The sequence below is a fragment of the Panthera pardus genome, unplaced genomic scaffold (assembly GCF_024362965.1).
Source record: "Panthera pardus isolate Hobbes unplaced genomic scaffold, ASM2436296v1 HiC_scaffold_27, whole genome shotgun sequence".
NCBI classification, from domain to species: Eukaryota; Metazoa; Chordata; class Mammalia; order Carnivora; family Felidae; genus Panthera; species Panthera pardus.
Window position 1 is genome coordinate 110,535,717 of NW_026526843.1, and position 23,882 is coordinate 110,559,598.

The following is a 23,882-nucleotide window of genomic DNA, read 5'->3' on the forward strand; positions in this document are numbered from 1 at the left end:
TTCTTTTATAATTTTCCTGCTAACTAACCTTTTCCTGCTTTTTTCTTATTGTTTCCTTTCTTGTTCATTTGGGTGCTTCATTTATTGCACATAGCAATAAATGTCACGAAAGTAAAAACTTTTTGTCAGTCATTTGCTTTTTTAAAGATTCCAGTATAGTTAACATACAGTGTTATATTAATTTTAGGCATATAATATAGTGATTCAATAATTCTATGCATTACTCATTATTCATCATGATAAATGTACTCTTTCATCCCCTTCACCTATTTCATGTATCCCCCCAGCCCCCCTCCCTTCTGGTAACTATCACTTTGTTCTCTACAGTTAAGAGTCTGTTTCTTGCTTTGTCTATTTTTCATTTGCTCATTTGTTTTATTTCTTAAATTCTGCATATGAGTAGAGTATTTGTCCTTCTCTGACTTATTTCACTTAGCATTATGGTCTCTAGCTCCATCCATGTTGTTGCAAATGGCAAGATGTCATTCTTTTTATGGCTGAATGATATTCCATTGTGTGTGTATGTGACACATATACATATCCACATCTTTATCCATTCATTTATGAGTGGATACTTGGGCTGCTTCCATAATCTGGCCATTGTAAATAATGCTGCAGTAAACATAGGGGTTCGTGTATCCCTTTAAGTTAGTGTTTTTGTATTTTTTGGGCAAATACCCCGTAGTGTGATTACTGGATCATAGGGTGGTTTTATTTTTAACTTTTTGAGGAACCTCCATCCTGTCTTCCACAGTTGCATTCCCACCAACAGTGCACAATAGTTCCTTTTTCTCCACATCCTGGCCAACACTTGTCTCTTGTGTTTTTGATTTTAGTCATTCTGACAGGTGTGAGGTGATATCTCACTGTGGTTTTGATTTGTATTTCCCTGATGGCTGAAAAATACTGAGCATCTTTTCATATGTTTGTTGGCCATCTGTGTGTCTTCTTTGGAGAAATGCATATTCATGTCTTCTGCCCATTTTTTAATTACATTATTTCTTTTTGGGGGATGTTGAGTTATATCACTTCTTTATATATTTTGGATACTAACCCTTAATAGGTTATGTCACTTGCAAATAACTTCTTCCATTCCATATGTTGTCTTTTAGTTTTGTTGATTGTTTCCTTTGCTCTGCAAAAGCTTTTTATTTTAATGTGTCCCAATAGCTTATTTTTGCTTTTATTTCCCTTGCCTCATGATACATATCTAGAAAGATGTTGCTATGGCAGATGTTAGAGAAATTACTACCTGTGCTCTCTTCTAGGATTTTTATGGTTTCAGGTCTCATATTTAGGTCCTTAATCTTAATCCATTTTGAGTTTATTTTTGTGTATGGTGGCATAAAAGTAAAAACTTTTTTCTCATTTGCTTTTTAATGTTATTTATGGTCTTTAAAAATGTACAGAAATATTTTATTGACTTGAACATTAAATAATATAAGGGTCTAAATTAAGGATCTTAGCTAAGTAATTTCAAAAGGCACACAAATAATGTTAAACTAGTTGAATTTCATAAATTTTAAAAAGTCTGTATTTTTTGGTTCATTTTGAATATTTCTTTTTTTTAATTTTTTTAACGTTTTTATTCATTTTTTGAAAGACAGAGAGAGACTGTGAGTGGGGGAGGGGCAGAGAGAGAGGGACACACAGAATCCGAAGCAGCCTCCAGGCTCTGAGCTGTCAGCACAGAGCCCGATGCTGGGCTCAAACCCATGAACCGTGAGATCATGACCGAGTCAAAGTCTACTGCTTAACCCACTGAGCCACCCAGGCGCCCCCATTTTGAATATTTCTTAAACACACATAAATGCTTGGTTTTCAACCTTTGAATAATTGCTTTTTCAACATTTTTTAACCATATAACACTTAAAACTTTTTCAAATACTTAATGACTAAAGACAGTTCACTTGGATAATTTCTTAAAGAAATGTAATGAGGCACCCATGAATGCCACTTGGTTTGACTTTACATAAAAAAACTACTTATTTAAGCTTTACTTTTTTTTTCTTTAAAAATAGCAATACAGTTTAATATATTTTAAAGCTTACTCTAACAAAATTTTTTCTCCCTGTGTTAACACTTCTATAATCAGAAACAGCCAAGTTCTTTTTAGACTTATCATTGGTCGAAAAATCCACTGGGAAACTTACCTTGGATAGAAAATTGAGCAAGCTGTGTGTTTTTTTTTTTCCTCTTGTTTATTTAGGTTTTTGTTTCTTGGCTCTCATTATGACCCTCCAGTCTTTCAAAGTCCTTCACTGCTGGTTGGTGCTGTCACAGCTCATCAGATTTATTCTGGACCTGTACAGGGTATCTGGGGAGAAAGAGGAAAGAAGTATGTGTGCTGCTGTGTCCTTGACAATTTAAAGAAGGCTGGGTCAAGTAAACTAAAACAAGGCCCATTGTAGACTTTTTCTTCTTGAAGAATTTATTTGGTCTTGCTGTTTTCTGTTTCATTTTGTTCCCCACCTCCTTTGTATCCTACAACTTCATTCTCTCTGAAAAAAATGATAGAAATTTAGGAATGTTCTATAAGCTATTGATTTATTCCCATATTACCTTTCTTTTGTCTCTGGTACATAGGATACATAGCCAGTCATCTCATTGAAGTTCACACATTTAATATGTGAAAGAGCAAGACCCGGAATCTAACAACTTAGGATCACAACTGGAACTAATGTTATTTTAAAGGCTATGTGTGCTTTTTGTATTTAATATTTTAATGTTTCCTGTCTTTATTTGGGAAAGTTTCTAAACAAATAGGTTGCTATTTTTTATGATTTTATTTATGAACACAATAAATGTAGGTTTCTAGTCTTTGAGAAAATGGATATATTAAGAGGCAGAGGATTCTTAGAAATATTTGCCCTAATACTAATTTTTTTCTCGTATTGTGGTATATTGAAAGTTTTTTTTTTTTTTTTTTAAATTGCTATATTGTAAACCATTCTACCTGGCTTTAGAGGTACTTAAAGTTAAATACTTTTAAGTTAACTATGTAAATTAAACTTTCAACTTATGTAATTTCTAAAACACTAATGAATTAGTTTTATTTAACTTAGCTTCAGATTTATGCATCACTGGTTATAAATTAACAACCTACGCTGGTGTGAAGTGTCATATTGTAGCCTAATTCTTTATGCAGTTGTGACCACATAGACCAACCAGGAAGGAGGGCAGCAAACTTCCAGATGCTTTGAGTATAAAGTTGCAGGGTCCCGAGGGTTTAGAGGAATTCCTCTGGTCCATAGGGAACTGTGGAGGAGGGGAAAACCTAGAATCAGGAAACATTCCTGTCTAGTGGTATAGCCTATCAGTGACCATCTTAGCTCCTTTCTTGGTAAAATCCTTCAGTTTTATTGGGTTCCCCAGCCCCCACCTCTCACAGAAAAAGCTTTAATTTCTAGGTAGAACTCTGTGGTAACATGGCATTTCTTCCATAGCTTTGTAAAATATTTTTGATGATGTTTGATAGAACTGGCATATTAGAGTTTCTTTGTTGGTAGTTCAGATACAAACTGTATGAATAGGAACTTGTTTCTTAAGAGTAAAGTAAAATGCTTTGAATAGGTTTTAAATGAGATTGTCTTGGGCACTGTTAGCTGCTTCGAATGCTGGTTTATTTTGTGGTTGTGTGTGTGGTGTGTATATGGTTTAGGTTTTTTTTTTTAATTTAAAATTTTAAGGGAGTGGGTTTTAAAATCTGAACTTTTGATCTTTTTAAAAAGTGTAACTAGTCATTTTATATAGTGGTCTTATTTTGTAAAGCCCTTCCTATGTAGAATTTTCCTTTTGAACCCTTTCAAAGTTAGTCTTTTGAGAAACATTTCAGACCTTCCATTGAGCAAACAAATACTCTATCCCCCACCCCTACCCCCACCTCAGTCTCATTTTTTTTTTTTTTAAGAAACAAAACCAGAAATTATGGCTGCTTTTGTTTTTTGTTCAGGGGTGCATAGAGGAGTATGTGGTTTCTGTAACTTGGTCTTCACCTTTCTCTAAGTTTTAAAATTAAGATTTTATAGTTTTTAGGACATATCTACCACCCATTCCCCTCTTTTTATACAACTGTGTATGTTTAGTAAAAACCACATAAAGCAGCATTTTTTCCTTTATGTTATAATGGGTCAAAAGTAACAGATATACATGTAATTAAGGCTGTAAAAAGTTCAAGGTGTGTCAGTGCCATGAGAAAGCTTCTGAATGAACACTTAATTTTAAGTATTTGTTTAGATTTTTGCACTTAATGTAGCTTATGATAAAATACAGGCTATACTTAATTTATTTAGTACTCTTTTTGTTTGGCATAAATGAAATAGAAATGCTATCACCCCAAATTATTCACTCAAAAGCCATGAAATTTAAAACAGCTGATATTTTCTTTTTTCATACTAACAGCTTGGAACAAATGTTTTGCTTGTGCAAATGAGATGGCTATTGTGATGCAAAGAAGTATCTTGAAAAAAACCAAATGTCCTTTCTCTGTTTTGAGTATTTCAGTTAAATACTGCAATAATTGTAAGCAGAGCCTGGAGTTTCTTTCTTGTTTCTGTTCTGCGATATATTTTAACAAGTTCTCTTGTGACTTTTAAAATGTCTTGGTTTTAGGACACGTGGTCCGGCGGGGATAACTTTGTCTACAGACGCAATGGGTTAGCAGTTAGATTTTGCAAGTCTTCTCATTTCTTTCCAGATTCTCTGACCCAGGGTAACCTTTGGTTCTTCTCTGAAGGCAGGAGTGAGGGAAGTTTGAGCAGGTGACTGATGATCACTGTCCATACAGCCCACAGACAATATGCGAATTACTTTAGCAGTCCTCTTAGTCCCTCCTCCCACTCTTCCTCCCCTTAAACCAACAAATGCAAATAGCCTCATCCCCATTTGCTAGAAATCTAGGCTTGCTCTGGCAACATGGGCTTTGTTGTTGACTCGCTTTCTCCAGAAAGGCAGTTTTATTTCTGGTAAAAGAGAAAGGCTATCAAGTGGAACCTAAGTCACTTTAATGGTAAATATAGCAACAGCTTGTTTCTCTGGAATATTTCTAAAGGTAGGAATTACCCCAAAGTTTCTTTATATTGTAGTTGAAGTACGGTTAAAGAAATTCATTGTCTGCTTTGTTAGCTTTTGTGTACTAAATATCCAATCATTTATATTATCTCAAAAAATTCTCTTTTTTGCTCTAAATATTACTTATTGAAATTGGTGGTACTATTATTCGATTAGTCTTTTCTAAAAATTGTTTTATGGTAGAAGGGAAAAGTCAGTCTTTGGTTATTTTTACCATAAAGATGGCTTTAAATAAAGAAAGAACAACCCTATTGTGACCCAAACTTGATAATTTAAATCTCCAGTTTGTGATGGAAAGTGTTATCATATATTTTTCTATAGCTTTGAGGAATATGACATGATTTTTCATTAGAATTACCTGAGACTTAGTAAAAGTATTTGTACAGTAATAGAGATGTGGATAACATTTTACTAATTAAATATCGTGTCAGTACATTTGGTTTGTGGAAATCCTAGCAGTGACTGCTATGTTGGTTTTTTTTTTTTTTAACAGCATAATGCAAGTCATTCTGTAAGAAAAAAGGTGCTGTGATTTAAAAATTGAGTGGCTTTTAAAAGCTCAGAATTGTTAAATGAATTATGAATTGACCTGAAACAACTGAAGTTGCTTCTTTTCATGTGAACTTTCTTCTGAAAATATTAAAGGTGTTGGAAATTGTCATCTTCTTTAATGTCATTGTGACCAAAATCTTGGTTTCTTTTGAAGTGAGCAGATATGAGTAGCGATTGTGAAATATAATGGTCTTCATGGGAAGCACTCCCATGAAGCTGAAGTGAGTAGTTTACAGAGCGTCTGTGATGGGGCAAGTATTGTTAAAAGAACGCTCTTAAGGCCCTTCTAAAATTTAATTGTGATTTGTAGCTGCTTCTTGCATTTTTTTGGTTTCCTTTCTAGGCTGAATGCTTATATCATTATATAACAAGTTAGGAAAACCATATAAATTCCACTAAATTAGATTTTATTTTAATTTAGCATGTATGCCAAGAAAAAAGGCAGTGTCATTTACGTACAAGGTAAATAACTTTAACTGGACTTTTGTATTTTGTTTAATTTAGAGAGCTATCCTTTAACCTTTTAATTGTGTTTGGGATATTTTTCCCTGTAGCATTTTTGTAAGTTTTCAGTAACCTTATAGAATATTCTATACAGATTAAGGTATGTTTTATAAGGTGTGTAAAGGGTGTCTTTTCTCTTCTTGAATCTGTTTGCCTTAGATCTCCAAGTCTTATTTTGAAATGGGGGAGACAGAAATTAAAGCTACCAAGACTTTCAGTATATTGGTTTTGGTTTAGTTGTCCAGACATAATTTTTAAAAGCTCCTAGAAAAGACATAGCAGCATTTCCCAAACGGGGATGCTCTGTCATACCGCCCCAAAACAAGCTCTTTTAAATCAGATCTTTACTTTTGTGAGTGAATGGCTTGTTTTTCTTTTTATGTGGGAGTTATCTTTTATTGTATGTTTATTTTATATTATTTTTTAGCAAGCTTTTTAAAAATGTTTACTTTTGAGAACAAGTGAGAGAGAGAGAGAGAGATGGGGAGAGGCAGAGAGAGAGGGAGACAGAGCATCCCAAAGTGGACTCTGCACTGACAGTGGAGAGCCCGATGTGGGGCTCGAACTCACGAACCACGAGATCATGATGTGAGCTGAAGTCGGACGCTTAACCAACTGAGCCACCCGGGCACCCCTATTTTATTATTATTTTTTTTATGTTTAGTTTTGGGAGAGAGAGAGAGCAAGCTTGTGCAGGCAGGGAAGGGGCAGAGAGAGAGGGAGACAGAGGATCCAAAGCAGGCTCCACACTGACAGCACAGAGCCCAACGTGGGGCTCAAACTCACGAACTGTGAGATCATGACCTGAGCTGAAGGACATTTACCCGACTGAGACACCCGGGCACCCCTTATTGTATGTTTAAAGTATTTTTAATACTTTAAAACTGTGGTTCTTGGTTTTGGGGAGGGAAACCTACCTAGGTCATGAGGAGACTCAGGAAAGACAGTGGAGGAGCGAAGGCAATAGGGCTGGGCCTGTTCACAGTATTGGATGCCAACAATGCCAACTAAACCATCTCTTCTTGGTAAATGAGCAGGGAACTGTGCAGAACATTCAAGTTAGAATAGGTCCAATAAGGGTTAAAATATGAAAAGACAGGTACCATTTCCACAAAAACTGGGGACAGCTACCACTAAGAATTAGAGACCTTCTTTTCCTTTTTAACTTTTTCAGTGTTTGCCATTCTTTTTCCTTGTAGTGATTAGTTGTAAAACAAATAAACCTTTTAAAATGATAGGGCACGGGGCAGGTCTCAAAAAGAACTTTTATACTTGTTTTGGGCACAGTGAGAAAGTGAGAAAAGTGAAAAAGTATCTTAGAGGTCTTTAAGTAATGGTAAAAGGAAGAGTGATAAGCAGAGGCCTTTGGGAGGTGTCTGACCAAGACCAAGAGTGCCCCTGCTACTGTGAATGGAAATAGAGACCATGTGTCTCTGCTGGTCAGCTGCTTGGCCAATAATGATGCTTTTACAGTTCTATTCTACTGAGTCAGCCTGGGCTACTGAGGGGATCTACTCTTTAATTCTGAAATTGCTGGAGACAGCTGCAGATTCTAGAGGTCACTGCCAGTATGCAGTGAGTCTGCATGGGTATCTCTACTGTTATTTTTTAGTGGATTCTTGTATGTCTTTACAAGTTGTATGGCTTTTTATCAAAATAAAATATTAGTAATGCTTATGTCAAATAATTGTTTTCTTTAGAGACATGACTTGTTCTGTTATTTGAAAAAAGTGGCTAGGTTTGGGGCACCTGGGTGGCTCAGTCGGTTAAGCGTCCAGCACTTGATTTCAGCTCATGTCATGATCTCATGGTCGTAAGATTGAGTCTCGCGTTGGGCTGTGTGCTGTGCTTGGAGCCTGCTTAAGATATTCTCTTTCTCTCTCTCTCTTTCTCTCCACCACCCCCCCCCCCCCAAATGGCTAGGTTTATCTTTGTGAGGGCATTTTATAATTTTTATGACAAAATTGGAATTGTAGAACATTTAGAAAACAAAGCGATAGGGTAAAATCTAAAAATTGCTTGTATTCTTGCCTGTATTCTTACCAGTATTCTTGCCATCCTCTAATATTTTGATATATAAACCTTAGGATATTTTAATTAAAAAATCAGAAATGTTAATTAATTGCCAGTAGTCATTGAGACCAGCTGAGGATGTCTTTAGAAGCATGTGTTGTATTCTGTTCCATGTATACAGAACTGTATTGGTTTGGTCCCATCTACTTAAGTATTCTTGCTTTGTTATTATAATAATTAATAGACATAAAATGTGTTTGGATTATAAATGTTTCATTTTGAGAAAATACATAAGAAAATTTAGAGTACAGAAGGTTCTCCTCTAATATTTGATGCATTTTTCCCTTAAGGGTTTATTTAGCCAAGAGAATTTTAAAAAAGGAAAGCCCCTAAATACTGGATTATTAAGGGCATGTTGATAATTTGTTTTTAGCGCCACTTTAGATATTTTTATCTGTGGTTTACACAGAAGCTCCCTCAAATTTGAACCTTAAGAAATGTTTAACCCAACTATTTAATTCTGCATTTGAGTTTGTTAAGATTATAGAAGAAAATATTTTAATTGTCTTTTCATTGCTTACCTCACTAGTTTAAAACAGTACCCACTTTAAGCAGGGAGCATGGGCTTTTGGGTGAGACAGTCCTGAATGTGAATCCCGTTTCTACCACTTTGAGACTAGCTGTGTGATACTGGGTTAGATGTTACTTACTGCACTAAGCCTCTGTTTGTTTGTTTCTTTCTTTCTTTCTTTCTTCTTCTTCTTCTTCTTCTTCTTCTTCTTCTTCTTCTTCTTCTTCTTCTTCTTCCTCCTCCTCCTCCTCCTCCTCCTCCTCCTCCTCCTCCTCCTCCTTCTTCTTCTTTTTTTGTTTTTGAGAGAGAGAGAGCAAGCAAGCATGATTGGGGAAGGGTCAGAGAGGGAGACACAGAATCCAAAGCAGGCTCCAGGCTCTGAGCTGTCAGCCCAGAGCCCGATGCAGGGCTCAAACTCATGGTCCTAGAGATCGTGACCTGAGCCAAAGTCAGATGCTTATTAACCAACTGAGCCACCCAGGTGCCCCAAGCCTCTATTTTTTTATATGTAAAATGGGGATAATAATACTTGCTTTACAAAATTATAGAAACAAATTTTAATAATGTATGCAAAATATTTGACCCATTCGAAGTATACAGATTTCTTTCTTTTTTCCCCCAGTGTTGTGTTTTAAAATGAGGTGCGATTCACATAATATAAAATTAACTATTTCAAAATGCACAATTTAGAGTCACTTAGTACGTTCATAATGTTGTACAACTACCACCTTTATCTAGTTTGGAAATATTTTCATCACCTTAAAAGAAAACCCTGTACCCACTAAGCAGTTGCTTCCTATTCTCTCCTCCCTCTTGCTCCTGTGACCACTAATCTGTATTCTGTTGCTATAGATTTACTTATTCTAGATATTTCATATAAATTGAATCATATAGTATGTGATTTTGTGTCTGGCTTCTTTCACTTAGTGTAATGTTTTCAAGGTTCATTCATGCCATTTCAGCTACCAATACTTCATTCCTTTTTATGGATGAATAATATTCCATTGTATGCATGTGTAACACATTGGTTATCCATTTATCCATTGATGTACATTTGAGCTGTTTCTACCTTTTGGCTACTGTGAATAGTGCTGCTATGAATATCCCTGTACATGTTCTTATTAGAGTCCCTGTTTTCATTTATTTTGGGTATATACCTAGGAATGGAATTGTTGGTTCAAATGTTACTTCTGTGTTAACTTTATCTGCTACTGCCAAACTGTTTGCCGCAGGAGCTGCACCACTTTACATTCCCATCAGCAATGTATGGGGGTTACAATTTCTCCATATCCTTGTCAGCACTTAACTGTTTTTCTTTTTAATAGCCATCTTAGTAGGTGTAAAGTGGTACCAAATTGTGATTTTGATTTGCAGTCCTTCCTTCATTTTTGAATGGAGTGTATTCTTAGAAGTTGATTTTTTTTTAACACATTGTCAAAGATTATCTTTTATTTGGTTTGAGGCAAGGTGTTTTCCTTTAAACAGACAAACAAAAAATTAAACATTCACTCCATATATCTTGGATTACAATGCCATGGGTTTGGGCATTTTGGGGTTACCATAACAGCAGCACCTTAGAAACTGGGTGAGAGGAAACACTACAGATAAGAGATTTTATTTCCTCCTTTCTTAGAAGTTGATTTTTAAGTTGGTTGATTGGTATTTGAAGGTTTTTTTTCATACAGTGTTATATTAGTTTCAGGTGTACAAAATAGTGATTCAACAATTCTATACATTACTCAGTGCTCACCACGATAAGTGAACTCTTAATTCCCTTCATATATTTCACCCATCCAGCCATCTATCTCCCCTCTGGTAACCACCAGTTTGTTCTCTGTAGTTAAGAGTCTGTTTTTTGGTTGTCTCTTTTTTTTTTCTTTTTTTAAATGATTTTTTTTAAGTTTATTTATTTATTTTGAGACAGAGAGAGAGAGATGCAGGAGGGGCAGAGAGAAAGATGGAGACAGAATTCCAAGCAGGCTCTGCAGTGTCAGCTCAGAAACCTGTGCGGGGCTCAAACTCACTTCCTGTGAGATCATGACCTGAGCTGAAATCAAGAGTCAGATGCTTTAACTGACTGAGCCACCTAGGCGCCCCTGTCTCTTTTTTTTTCTTTGTTTTGTTTCTTAAATTCCACATGAGTGAAATCCTATGGTCTTTGTCTTTCTCTGACTGACTTATTTCTGTTAGCATTGTATTCTCTAGATCCATCCATGTTGTTGCAGATGGCAAGCTTTCTTTTTTTATGGCTTAGTAACATTCCAATGTATGTATGTGTATATACATACACACACACACACACACACACACACACACACACACACACACACCACATCGTCTTTATCCATTCATCTGTCAGTGGGCACTTGAGTTGCTTCCATAATTTGGCTATTACAAATAATGCTGCAGTAAACATAGGGGTGCATATATCTTTTTAAATTAGTGTTTTTATATTTTTTGGGTAAATACCCAGTAGTGGAATTATTGGATCCTATTGTAATTCTCTTTTTAATTGTTTGAGGAACCTTCATACTGTCTTCCACAGTGGCTGCACCAGTTTGTATTCCCACCAACAATGCAAAAACGGTCCCTTTTTCTCCATATCCTCACCAGCACTTGTCTCTTGTGCTTTTGATTTTAGTCATTCTGACAGGTGTGAGGTGATATCTCATTGTGGTTTTGATTTGCATTTCCTTGATGGATGAGTGGTATTGAGCATCTTTTTATGTGTTTGTTGGTCATCTGTGTGTCTTCTTTTGAGAAATGCCTGTTCATATCTTCTGCCCGTTTTAAATTATATTATTTGTTTTGGGGGTTATTGATTTGTATAAGATCTTTATATATTTTGTATACTAAACCCTTATCAGATCTGTCATTTACATGTATCTTCCCCTATTCAGTAGGTTGCCTTTTTGTTTTGTTGGTGGTTTCCTTTGCTGTGTAGAAGCTTTTTATTTTGGTATAGTTGCAGTAGTTTATTTTTGCTTTTGTTTCCCTTGCCTCAGGAGACAAATGTAGAAAAGTGTTGCTATGGCCAATGTCAGACAAAATTACTGCCTGTTCTCCTCTAGGATTTTTATGGTTTCAGATCTCACATTTAGATCTTTAATCCGTTTTGAGTTTATTTTTGTGTGTGGTGGAAGAAAGTGGTATAATTTCATTCTTTTGCATGTAGCTGTCCAGTTTTCTCAGTGCCATTTGTAGAAGAGACCGTCTTTTTCCCATTGCATACCCTTGCCTCCTTTGCTGAAGATTAATTGACCACATAATTGTGGATATATTTCTGGGCTCTCTCTTTTGTCCCATTGATGTATGTGTTGTTTTTTTGTGCCAGTACCATACTCTTTTGATTGCAACAGCTTTGTAGTATATCTTGAAATCTGGGATTGAAATACCTTAAATTCTGTTCTTTTTCAAAATTACTTTGGCTGTTTGGGGTCTTTTGGGGTTCCATACAAATTTTAGGGTAATTTGTTCAGTTTTGTGAAAAATGCTGTTGGTATTTTGATAGGGATTGCTTTGAATCTATGGATTGTTTTGAGTAATATGGACATTTTAACAATATTGGTTCTCCCAATCCATGAACATGGAATATCTTTCCATTTGTGACATCTTCCATTTCTTTCATCAGTATTTTATAGCTTCTAGGGTACAGGTCTTTCACCTCCTTGGTTAACTTTATTCCTAAGTATTTTATTATTTTTGGTGCAATTGTAAGTGGGATTGTTTTCTTAATTTTTCTTTTTGCTACTTCATTATTAGTGTATAGAAATACAGTGGATTTCTGTCTATTGATTTTGTATCCTGTGACTTTACTGAATTCATTTATTAGTTCTAGTAGTTTCTTGGAGTTTTTAGGGTTTCTATATATAATATCATGTCATCTGGAGATAGTGAAAGCTTTATTTCTTCCTTACCAGTTTGGATGCCTTTTATTTCTTTTTGTTGTGTGATTGCTGTGGCTAGGACTTCCAGTACTATGTTGAATAAGAGTGGTGAGAGTAGACATCCTTGTCTTACTCCTGACCTTAGGGGAAAAACTCAGTTTTTCACCATTGCATATAATGTTAGTGGTGGGTTTTTCATATATGGCCCTTATTATTGAGTTGAAGTATGTACCCTCTGTAACCTTCTTTGTTGAGGTAAAGCATTTTTTTCCCAGCAAACTGTAAAATGTTGTTATTAAACCATGGTGGCCTATTTGATGCATAAGCTACCCAACTTGTTTCTATGGGAATATAAGACCAGAGACAAAACTTGGATGTTAAACATTTATTCATTAACAAACATTTCTTGGATGCCTGTTATGTGGCAGGCCCTCAACCACATGTTGGAGGTATAATAATGGTTTGAACTTACATAGTTCCTTCTTCTAAAGGAATTCACAGTGTAGTGGGACAGGTAGATATCTAAGAAAAGATAAGATGCTGTAATACCTGTGCTGCTAGAGATAAATGCAGTCTGTGAAGTTTATTAGCATGAAGTCCTATGGTTTGCCTCGGAGCTTTGTGCTGGAATTTTGCAGTGCTCGTGATTGAGCTCGTCATTGACATGAGAGGGAAGGCCTTTCCTGGATCAGCTTCTGCAAGGCAGTAAGAGTCAGAATATTTGGGGACCTGAAACATGATTATGACTGAATCTATAAGGATAGTTGGAGAATAGAGGAGATGAGGCTGTGAAGATATGTAGAGGGCCTTGGACACCAGGCCAAAGACTTTAGATTTTAGCATATGGGTAATGTGGCATCACTGAAGATTTTCTTTTTAATGTTTGTTTATTTTTGAGAGAGAGAGAGACAGAGAGACAGACAGAGCATGAGCGGGGGAGGGCCAGAGAGAGAGGGAGACCCAGAATCTGAAGCAGGCTCCAGGCTCTGAGCTGTCATCACAAAGCCCTATGCAGGGCTTGAACCCATGGAACTGTGAGATTATGACTGGAACTGAAGTCAGAGGCCTAACTGACTGAGCCACCCAGGTGCCCCAGCATCACTGAAGATTTTTAAGAGGAAAAGTGACATATAGTTTGTATTTTAGAAAGATCATGATTATGTGCTATCAAATATGGATTGTAAAGGTTAGCCAGGAATGCTAGTAAAGAGGCTAGTGCTATAGCTTATGTGAGAAGTCATTTCATGGGCATAAAGAAGAACACAACTAGGAAGTACTTCAGGTAGGCTTGGTTTCACATGTCGATGGTGGAAGAGTACAAAGATGTCTTCAAGATTTCTGATTACTGATAATTGAGTGTAAAAGGTAATGTCATTCAAGATAAGCGTGATGAATTTGGTTTTGGACATGTTGAGTGAGAGATGCCTATATATAAGATTATTGAATTGGCTATTGAAAACACAGCTGTGGAACTTGAGAGAGGCTTATGATGGGTAGGGGGTGGCTTACGAATGCGTAAGTGGCAGAAGAACATGAGAGCAAGCAATTTGGCAATCATTATATGTAGGCAGTAGCTGAAATCAAGGGAGTGAACTAAAAGCACTCAAAACTGAGGTGGGGATAGGGGGAAGGTGACTAATCCTGGGGAACACCACAGGAAACATGACAGAGGTATAAGAAGGACCAGGAGGGAGTGGCTGTGTGAAATCCAATAACAAATTTAAAAAAGAAGACATCATCAAAAGTGTTGAGTGCTATTAGGAGGTTGTGGGTTACCTTAGCATTCAAAGCTTCCCTAAAAAGAGGTGTCTAAAAGTGTAATTGCAGAGGGTTGAAAAATAAGAAAATGGCAGTGGTAGTGAACATGGGCTAGTCTTTTAAGAAGTTTGGTCATGAAAGGAAGGAGGGAAGGGATCAGAATGTCGGTAAATAGGAGATCCTTATTTGGATGAAACTTTTTTTCTTGCATTTGTTAGGCATTGACAACAAGGTTTCCCTGATATCCCATCCATTGATAGAAGAGGGCCAGGAGCACCCTCAGGGCCTGGAAAGAGAAGGTGAGAATCAAGGCAGGGCTGCTGCTGATGGTAATGCTGCTGCTGCTGCTGCTGCTGCTGCTATTAACAGTTAACATTTATTGAAATATGTACCATGTGCCACATGCTGAATTTAAATAATTGTCCCAAGACCTCATAATTATTATGTGGTAAATCTGGATTTGAACCTAATTAATCTAGAACCAGTGTCTCTCCCTAGATAATGAGAAGCAGGGAAGGGAATAGGCTATTATGACCAGTTGGTACAGGAGTCCCATGCCCAGCTGATCTCTACTCTGCTTCTTCTGAGAAAATTCATAGTCCTCACCTGGCTTCTGGCTTCCGGCTTCCAAATATCTGCTGTGGTATTAGGAACATGCTTCCTTGTTTTCCTTTCCATTAGTAACTACCCCCTGTGGTTTTAAGAGTTTTTCTTAGCTTGGGGTGCCTGTGTGGTTCATTCAGTTAGGCTTCTGACTCTTGGGTTCAACTCAGGTCATGATCTCATGGTTCATGAGTTCAAGCCCTGCATCAGGCTTTGCGATGGCAGTGCTGAGCCTGCTTTGGATTCTCTCTTTCCCTCTTTTTCAGCCTCTCCCCCACTTGTGCTCTTTCTCAAAATATAAATAAATAAATTTAATATTTTTTTAAGTTTATTTTTGAGAGAGAGAGAGCAAGTGCACGAGTACGAGCAGGGGAGAGGGAGAGAGAATCCCAAGCAGGCTCCGTGCTGTCAGCACACAGCCCAATGGGGGCTCGGTCCCACAAACCATGAGATCATGACCTGAACCATGGCCAAGAGTCAGAGGCCCAACCCACTGAGCCACCCAGGTGCCCCTAAATAAATAAATTTTAAAGAAATTTAAAAAAGAGTTTTTCGTAGCTAATTTGAAGGTTTCTTTTTTTTTTTTAAGTTTATTTATTTATTTTGAGAGAGAGAGAGAGAGTACACACAGGAGGGGCAGAGAGAGGACGAGAGAGAATCCCAAGCAGGCCACTATCAGTGCAGAGCCTGATGTGGGGCTTGAACTCAGGAACTGCGAGATCATAACCCGAGCCAAAACCAAGAGTCAATTGCTTAACTGACTGAGCCACCCAGACACCCCTTATTTGAGGCTTTCTAAAATGATTTTTTTATTGCTGAAGATAAGGAAATATACATTTAAAAGACTCTCAGGGCACCCAGGTGGCTCAGTCAGTTAAGCGTCCATCTTTGGCTCAGGTTATGATCTCACAGTTGGTGAGTTCAAACCCCTGCACTGGGCTCTCTGCTGTCAGCGCAGAGCTTGCTTCAGATCCTCTATCCCCTTCTCTCTGCCCCTCCCCATGTTGTGCACATGTTCTCTCTCAAAAAAATAAAACGTTAAAAAAATAAGTAAAAATAATAAAAGACACTTAGCATGCTAATGGAAAGGGAAAGTTACTCTTATATGACAAGAACAGTCCTTGGGTATTCAAAAGGCTAATTTCAGAGGAAAAATAGACTCTGGCTGTTATCAAATGTTTAGTTTCTCAAGCAGGGTTTCGCTTCTGGAATGGCATGGGTGGCTTCCTCTGGTACAGGTTGGGAGAAGAGAGAGGAGAAATGGGGCAGAATCTGAAACACCAGTCAAGGGAGCTGGTGCTTTGGTATGGGATGGCAGCAGGAGTGAATGAAGGAAGATCAGGGGGTTTCCTCTTTGCTCTTACTGCCGCCCACGACCAGTTTGTGGCAATGTGAGCTCGCTCTATGAGTCAGGGAGCAAAATTCCAGATAGAGGCATTGGGTGCCTCAAGTGAGCTTTTGTGACTATCGGGCCTCAAGGTTGGATAGTGATAGTGTAAGTGTAGCCATCTCTATTGCTATGTCCATGTTTTTCAAAGTTGAGGCTTATATTGTTTCTTTGGGTTTATAGTTAGCAGTATGAAGGATTTTTTTTAATGTTTATTTTTGAGAGAGAGAGAGAGAGAGAGACAGACAGACAGAGCATGAGTGGGGGAGGGGCAGAGAGAGAGGGAGACGCAGAATCCAAAGCAGGCTCCAGGCTCTGAGCTGTCAGCACAGAGCCTGATGTGGGGCCCGAACCCACAGGCTGTGAGACCATGACCTGAGCCGGAGTCGGACACTTAACTGACTGAGCCACCCAGGTACCCCATAAATTTTTCTTTTTAATGTTTTATTTATTTTTGAGAGAGCACGTGAGTGGAGGAGGGACAGAGAGGGTAGGGGGGGACAGATCTGAAGCGGACTCTGTGCTGACAGCAGCGAGCTCGATGAAGGGCTTGAACTCATGGAAGATCCTGACGTGAGCCGAAGTTGGACGCTCAACTAACTGAGCCCCCTGGGCACCCCTTGAAAGATTTTAGTATAAATGATAGTTTAGTTGTACATGCAGTTTTAAGAATAAGGAAGATGACTTGGAAAGAATTGCTAAATCTGAAAAAGGTTCCAAAGTCAAATGTTTCCAATGACAGATTTTTTCTTTTTGACTTAGTTTTGGTTTTTCCAGACCATATCTTGCTTTTCTGTTTTTGGCTGTTCAGAATTTGGCTTTGTTTATTACTTGCCTCAAATTCAAGGTATCTGTTTTTACAGTAATTTCTGCTCTTCTTGTCATATGGCTGTGTAATACACTATTCAGTTTATTTGAGGAGAAGGAAATCATGTATCATTGATCTACTTAAGGAGATACGAATTTTATGGATACACAACTACACTCACAGGATACACAAACTGTATGACTGGGGCCATATCTATTTCTTCTGAATCTCCAAAATTGCCTAGACTGGTAAAAAGTATACACTAAGTATTGAGTAAATAAATGGCGGATGGAAAATCTGGAGAACACTAAGCAACCATACCTCTTAAGTCTTTTTAGATCAAAAGCAAGATACATATTAATTTATATCTCTAATCCATTTTAGTTTCTGTTCAAGTCAGCCATGTGTAAGCTAAACCAGCACATGTGGAACAGTAGCTGGAAATAGGGGGTTGCTGTTCATTTCTAAGTGTATTTCTTCTTCTTCGGTAATTATGTGTGCAGCTGTCTTCACAATTCAGAGAAGGCAAGCACTATCTTTCAATAATAAAGTGTCTTCATGGGTCAGCAGAAATGTATATTTAATGAGTACTATTTGGAAATAAATATTAAACAAGGTTAAATTCCCAGGCATGAAAAGTTTTACCAATGTGTTTTTGTCTGTACTTACTTGTTAATGTTTTCTCTTTGTAAGTATGCCTCCACACCTGGTTTTTTTTAAAAACCTAAGACTCCTTCTTAGAGAGCACCTCCTGACTCTCTAGTAAAATAGCACGTAGGAATTCACAAAGTTGTCTTTTGCCCCCCACCATTCCCTTTTTTTAACAATTGTGCACTTTGACTCAGGGTAGTGAATTTAATAGCCTTTTTTTGTTTGAGGGCAGAAAGCAAGGTAGCATATTAGAAAAAGCATGCACTTAGGAGACCAAACTCTCTTAGCCAAATGGGTGATCTTGGCTAAGTTACCTCACCTCGAAGAGCCGAAGTTTCCTCATGTATAAAGTGGGGAAATGGTACCGACCTCAGGAATTTTGGGTGGATTAAGTGGGATAATGCATATTGAAGTGCCTCACCTGTAATGGGTAGCCAGTAAATATTGGCATCTCTCTTCTTTCTTCTGCTCCCCTTGTTCCAGGCTTCCAGGCCTCCTCTTGACTTTATTTACTTCCTCTGATGGTTTCCCAAAATTTACTATTTTTTTCTGCATTTCCACAATTCACTAACTTCTCATCTCCTGGACATTTTTCTTACCTGAAGTTCTCTGTTATATCTGAAGATAAGCTGAAGAACCAGTACATTTGGTTAGGTATTCATATAAAAATTTTATTAAAGATGGTTAGTATACCTTTCTATATTGCACGTACTTTTTTCAAAAAGGTTTTTGTTCACTTTGTGGCTACTATGAACACACGGTTTTAGGACTATATATAGTTTGTGTGTGTGTGTGTGTGTGTGTGTGTGTGTGTGTGTGTGTGTGTGTGTGTGCTGTATATAGTTTTAACCTTATTACTTAAACAAATTTATTTTCGGCGTGCCTGGGTAGCTCAGTCGGTTAAGTGTGTGACTTTGGCTCAGGTCATGATCTCATGGTTCGTGGGTTCAAGCCCCGCGTCAGGCTCTCTGCTTACAGCTCAGGGCCTGGAGCCTACTTCGGATTCTGTGTCTCCGTCTCTCTCTGCCCCTCTCCAGCTCATGCTCGGTCTGTCTCAAAAATAAATAAACATTAAAAACAAATTAAAAAAAAACATTTATTTTCTATTGGTAATGATTTAATTAATGCTTTAAATAGAGTTTCAGCATGGTTTATATGTAATATCATTGCTCTTTGGAGGAGGGATAATAAATACATGTAATAAATAATGTATATAGTTTAATTTTGATGTCTAATATATTGAATGATTGATCATTCTTTCCACTTTAGTTAAGTTAGTTTAAAAACTATTTTGTTCTAGGTACTGGGGATATGGCAATAAACAAAACTGAGTATTTGCCTTAGAAAAGTTTGCTTTCTAAAGTGAACATTTATTTTCATACATAAAATTTTTTATAATACTTTTTTCTTATTTTGCTCATACATGTGTATATACCATGAATTAAGGAGCTCTTATTGTAATAGAATATTACATTTTAGGGGAATATTTGAAGCTGTAGCATAAGTATTTGTGTTCCAAGATTTGTTAATTTAAAATTTAAAATTAAAAAAAAAGTTTTTTTAATGTTTATTTTTGAGAGAGACAGACAGAGTGTGAGCAGGGGAGGTGCAGAGAGAGGCAGACACAGAATCTGAAGCAGGCTCCAGGCTCCAAGCTGTCATCACAGAGCCCGACGCAGGGTTTAAACCCACGGACCGTGAGATCATGACCTGAGCTGAAGTCCGACGCTCAGGCCTAGGAACTGCCTAGGCGCCCCAAATTTAAAATTTTTAAATGCCAAAATTCTTAGATCAAATAATGATTTCATTACATTTGCCATGTTCCACCAAGTTACTGTTTTATTTGTTACAACTTAATGACGTGTATAGGATGTACTGGTTTTGGAGGTATAACATTGGCTTGCAGGTTGAAAATAGTTTTCATTCATTCAGGGTGCTTGGGTGGCACAGTCGGTTGAGCATCCAACTCTTGATTTCAGGTCCGGTCATGATCCCAGGGTTGTGGGATTGAGTCTCACATTGGTCTCCGCACTGAGCATGGAGCCTGCTTAAGATTCTCTCTCTCTTCCTCTGTCCCTCTCCACCACTTGCATGCTCACATGCTCTCTCTCTCTCTCTCTTCAAAAAAATAGTTTTCAGTCATTCAGTAAATGTTTTTTAGGACCTTCTATTCTCCTAGGTTCTGTCTTAAACCAATCTGGCACAAGAATTTAAACTCAGGTCCAGAGCCCAATCTGTTTCCTTTTCTTCATGCCATGTATTTGGAGGTAGAGACCAGAATTGTGGAGATGAATAGATTGGTCAAGACAGTGAGGATTTATTTGGATTTAGTAACTAGGAGAGTGTCATTACTGACCTTGGAAAGAATTTCTTTAAAATATGTTTGGGAGAAGAAAAGCTTATTACAAGGGTTTGAGGAAACAACAGAATAATAAGGAAATTGAAGTATCAAGTAAAGGTGATTCTTCTTGGTATTTTGGTAGTGAAATAGGAGGACATTCATGCAAGGGCTTGAAAGTATGCCAGAAACTAGGAGTGCTATCTTCAAAATAAGGGACTCGTGAGGGTTGTAAGAGAGAAAGGAGTTGGGGATCAGGGATTAAATACTATGAAGAGAAAGGAGATCATTGAAACCATAATGTCCCAGAGGAACCAAAGAAGATAGTTATTGGTACATAGGTAGAAGGGATTGATTAGACTTAGAAGAGTAGAGAGAAAACTTTTCATGTGGTGCAAGAGGAAGAGATGAGAATGAATGAAAAAAAAAAGTGTTTTAAGTTGGAGAAGTGGGATAGTTATGGTCACTCCCAAAAAATACCCTTCAATCTTCTCATCAAGTAGAAGGTAGGATCATTTGCTGAATGGAATAGGGTTAGAGGGAGACAGAAGCTTTAATAGGGAAAAACATTCTGAGTTGCAGCAGTGACACCACAGTTGAGGTTAGTGTGGATTTTCTAGCAATCAATAATATTTTAATGTTCCAAAGCAAGAGTTGGCAAACTACAACCCGAGGGCCAGGCACATCCAGCCCATGTAGCCTGAGAGCTAAGAATAGTTTTTGAATTCAGAAAATATTTAATAAAACCAAGCAAACAACTAAAGAAACAAAGAAGAATGTGTGACAGAAACTGTATGTGGCCTTCAAAGCCTAAAATATTCACTATCTGGCCGTATATAGAAAAAGATTGCTGACCCTTGTTCTGTAGCTCAAGACCAGAGAAAGCAAATGATAGTGTGACTCAGAGGTGGGAGCCAACATTTGGACATGATCAAAGATCAAGGGGTGATAAAGTCAGGAATACTAGTTAGAGGGGTATTGGTGGAGGTGGACAGGAGTTGATAAGGAGAAAAGCCAGAAGAAAGATAATGGATTGGATGAAAATGGAGAGGGCTTGTGGCTAGATCTCATATGAGAATGAAAAGCATGGCCAGTTGGTATGAAGCAAAGACGACAGGTGAGAAAGGTGGAGGTAAAGAAAGGAGCACAGTGGTTATCTTGGAGGTAGAAGAGTTCCAGAAATAACTAAGTATAACCATTTTAGGGAGGAGCTGAACTCTCCACTGACAAGGTCGTGATGATGAAGCATCAAAATTATGATTTTTTTTTTCAATTTTTTTTTCAACGTTTATTTATTTTTGAGACAGAGACAGAGCATGAATGGGGGAGGGTCAGAGAGAGGGAGACACAGAATCCGAAACAGGCTCCAGGCTCTGAGCCGTAAGCACAGAGCCCGATGCGGGGCTTGAACTCACGGACCGTGAGATCATGACCTGAGCCGAAGTCGGCCGCTTAACCGACTGAGCCACCCAGGCGCCCCAAAATTATGATTTTTTTAATGTTTATTTATTTTGAGAGAAAGCATGTGTTGTGCACGTGTGCACACATGAATGGGGGGGCAAGGAGAGTTGGGGGACAGAGGATCTGAAGCGGGTTCTGCACTGGCAGCAGAGAGCCTGGTGTGAGGCTCAAACTCATGACCTGCAAGATTACGGGGCTCAAACTCATGAACCGGGAGATCATGACCTGAGCTGAAGTTGGATGCTCAACTGACTGAGCCACCAGGTGCCCTAGAATTATGATGTTTAAATTCCTAAAGATGATGACAGGGAGACTGTGTAAGAAGAAATAATGTGAATTAGGTCACTGGAGTTATTGACGAAAGTGGAAGTGAGCATGGAGTATGAGGTAGATGATGGTAAAGAGGTAAGAAGACTAGTGTAAGCAGGTGAATTACTGTAGATAAGGGGAGAAAGTGATGGTGGCAGCTAGATGGTCTTCCCTTTGCCTTGGCAGCTGAGAGAAGGCTGTTCCCTCCTCTTGGCTTGGCAAGTAATAGAAGGTAGATAAAAAGACTGCAGGGAGGGGGCGCCTGAGTGGCTCAGTTGGTTAGGCGTCCGACTTCGGCTCAGGTCATGATCTCACGGTCCGTGAGTTTGAGCCCCACGTCAGGCTCTGTGCTGATAGCTCAGAGCCTGGAGTCTGCTTCCGATTCTGTGTCTCCCGCTCTCTCTCACCCTCCCCCATTCATGCTGTCTCTCTGTCTCAAAAATAAATAAACATTAAAAAAAAAAAAAGACTACAGGGAAGATATGTTCTCTGTCGAAGGCCAGATTTATACATAGTCTTGGACTATGGGAGGAGCAAAGCAGTGGAGTAGTTTCAAGTTGTAAAATGAAGACCTCAAAATAAAAGTAGTTGAGTTTTGCATACATGTATAAATGTTTTACTTACACAGCTCTTCCTATAAAGTTTTTTTGACATTAGTACTTCTTACTATGTAAAATTCATGTTTTTTTTTTTTTGTATAATAAAATTATTGAGGGATTAATACTAAAAACTTCTCTTTTTACTTAACTGTGAACATAGACAAAAGTAACCTGGAAGGTAACCTTTATTTGAAATGCTAAAACTGCCTAGACAGGGCTACCAAGTAATTAGTAGATACAAATCACTTGGGTTTGGTAGTGGTCCTTCCATGACAATATTAATGTAGAAGCTATATTGTAGTATATGAAGCTTTATTACTAGACATACATGTAGGAACATAATGTGCTTTAGCCATTAAAAATCAAGTGCAGGGGATCCTTCTGGCCTCTGAAAGATGAACTAGGAGTTGATAGTTGTTTTGCTATGTTTTTCTATATTGATAGGTCAACTGATTCCCTGTATATGGTATGGTTAGATATTTTGGTGTGGTATTTTCTTTCTTTCTTTTTTTATTTAAAAATTTTTAACGTTTATTTCTCAAAAATATTTCTCTCAAATATGTCTCAAAAATTATGTCTCTCAAAGACAGAGATAGAGCAGGAGCAAGGGAGGGGCAGAGAGAGAGGGAGACACAGAATCTGAAGCAGGCTTCAAGCTCTGAGTTGTCAGCACAGAGCCTGATGCGGGACTCAAACTCAGGAACTGTGAGATCATGACCTGAGCCGAAGTCACACGCTTAACCGACTGAGCCACCCAGGTGCCCCGGTATGGTATTTTCTGAAGGGAAAACTCTTTTCTGTGCTAGGAACTAAAAATAGGAGAGGTAGACAAAAAGCAAATTGCTAGATATTTTCACTGTGCTAAGTTTGAAGTTACTGGTTCCTCTTATAAAAGCCTATTTCTTTTCTTCTTCTTTTTTTTTTTTTTTGGAGAATTCTGACTACTTGCTGATAATCTGAAATCTTAAATACCTAAAACTTCATTTTAAATGGTACTTTTATTTTAAGTGGTTTTTAATGAATAACCTTTGGAATTTTTTTAAAGATTGAGTTAAATTTCTTAAGTCTGAAGAAGACAATACCTTAATTGTGTCATTTGCTTTAATTTTATTTTTGTGCTGTGCTTTTCCCCCCTCAGTGCCCGTTACAAAGAGTATAGCAAAAACACAGTCTTCTCTTCCCAAAGCGGCCCCACATTCAATGCCGTCTCCACAGAAAACTGCTATAATATTACCAACGCAGCAGATCAGGAAATCAAGTCGGATTAAACCACCTCTACATACTTCAGCCCCCAAGAAGGGAAATACTGCTAAAAATACCACACCAAGGAAAAAAGCCCCAAAAAAGGTTAGTTGTATCTCCTGATTTGTT

General features: G+C 37.8%; 1 protein-coding gene across 9 annotated transcripts in view; it reads left to right on the forward strand.

The window, feature by feature from the left end:
- The window catches only part of SCML2 (Scm polycomb group protein like 2), a 103,575-nt gene that overhangs the window by 57,816 nt on the left and 21,877 nt on the right, over positions 1-23,882 (forward strand). For 7 of the 9 annotated variants that reach the window (XM_019431687.2, XM_019431688.2, XM_053891798.1 and 4 more), the window contains 2 exons: positions 14,574-14,654; positions 23,650-23,858. In XM_019431687.2, the coding sequence (XP_019287232.1) occupies positions 14,574-14,654; positions 23,650-23,858 (290 nt within the window). The remainder of the gene's footprint in view (positions 1-14,573; positions 14,655-23,649; positions 23,859-23,882) is intronic. The other 2 variants (XM_019431691.2, XM_053891797.1) reach the window with 1 other exon arrangement.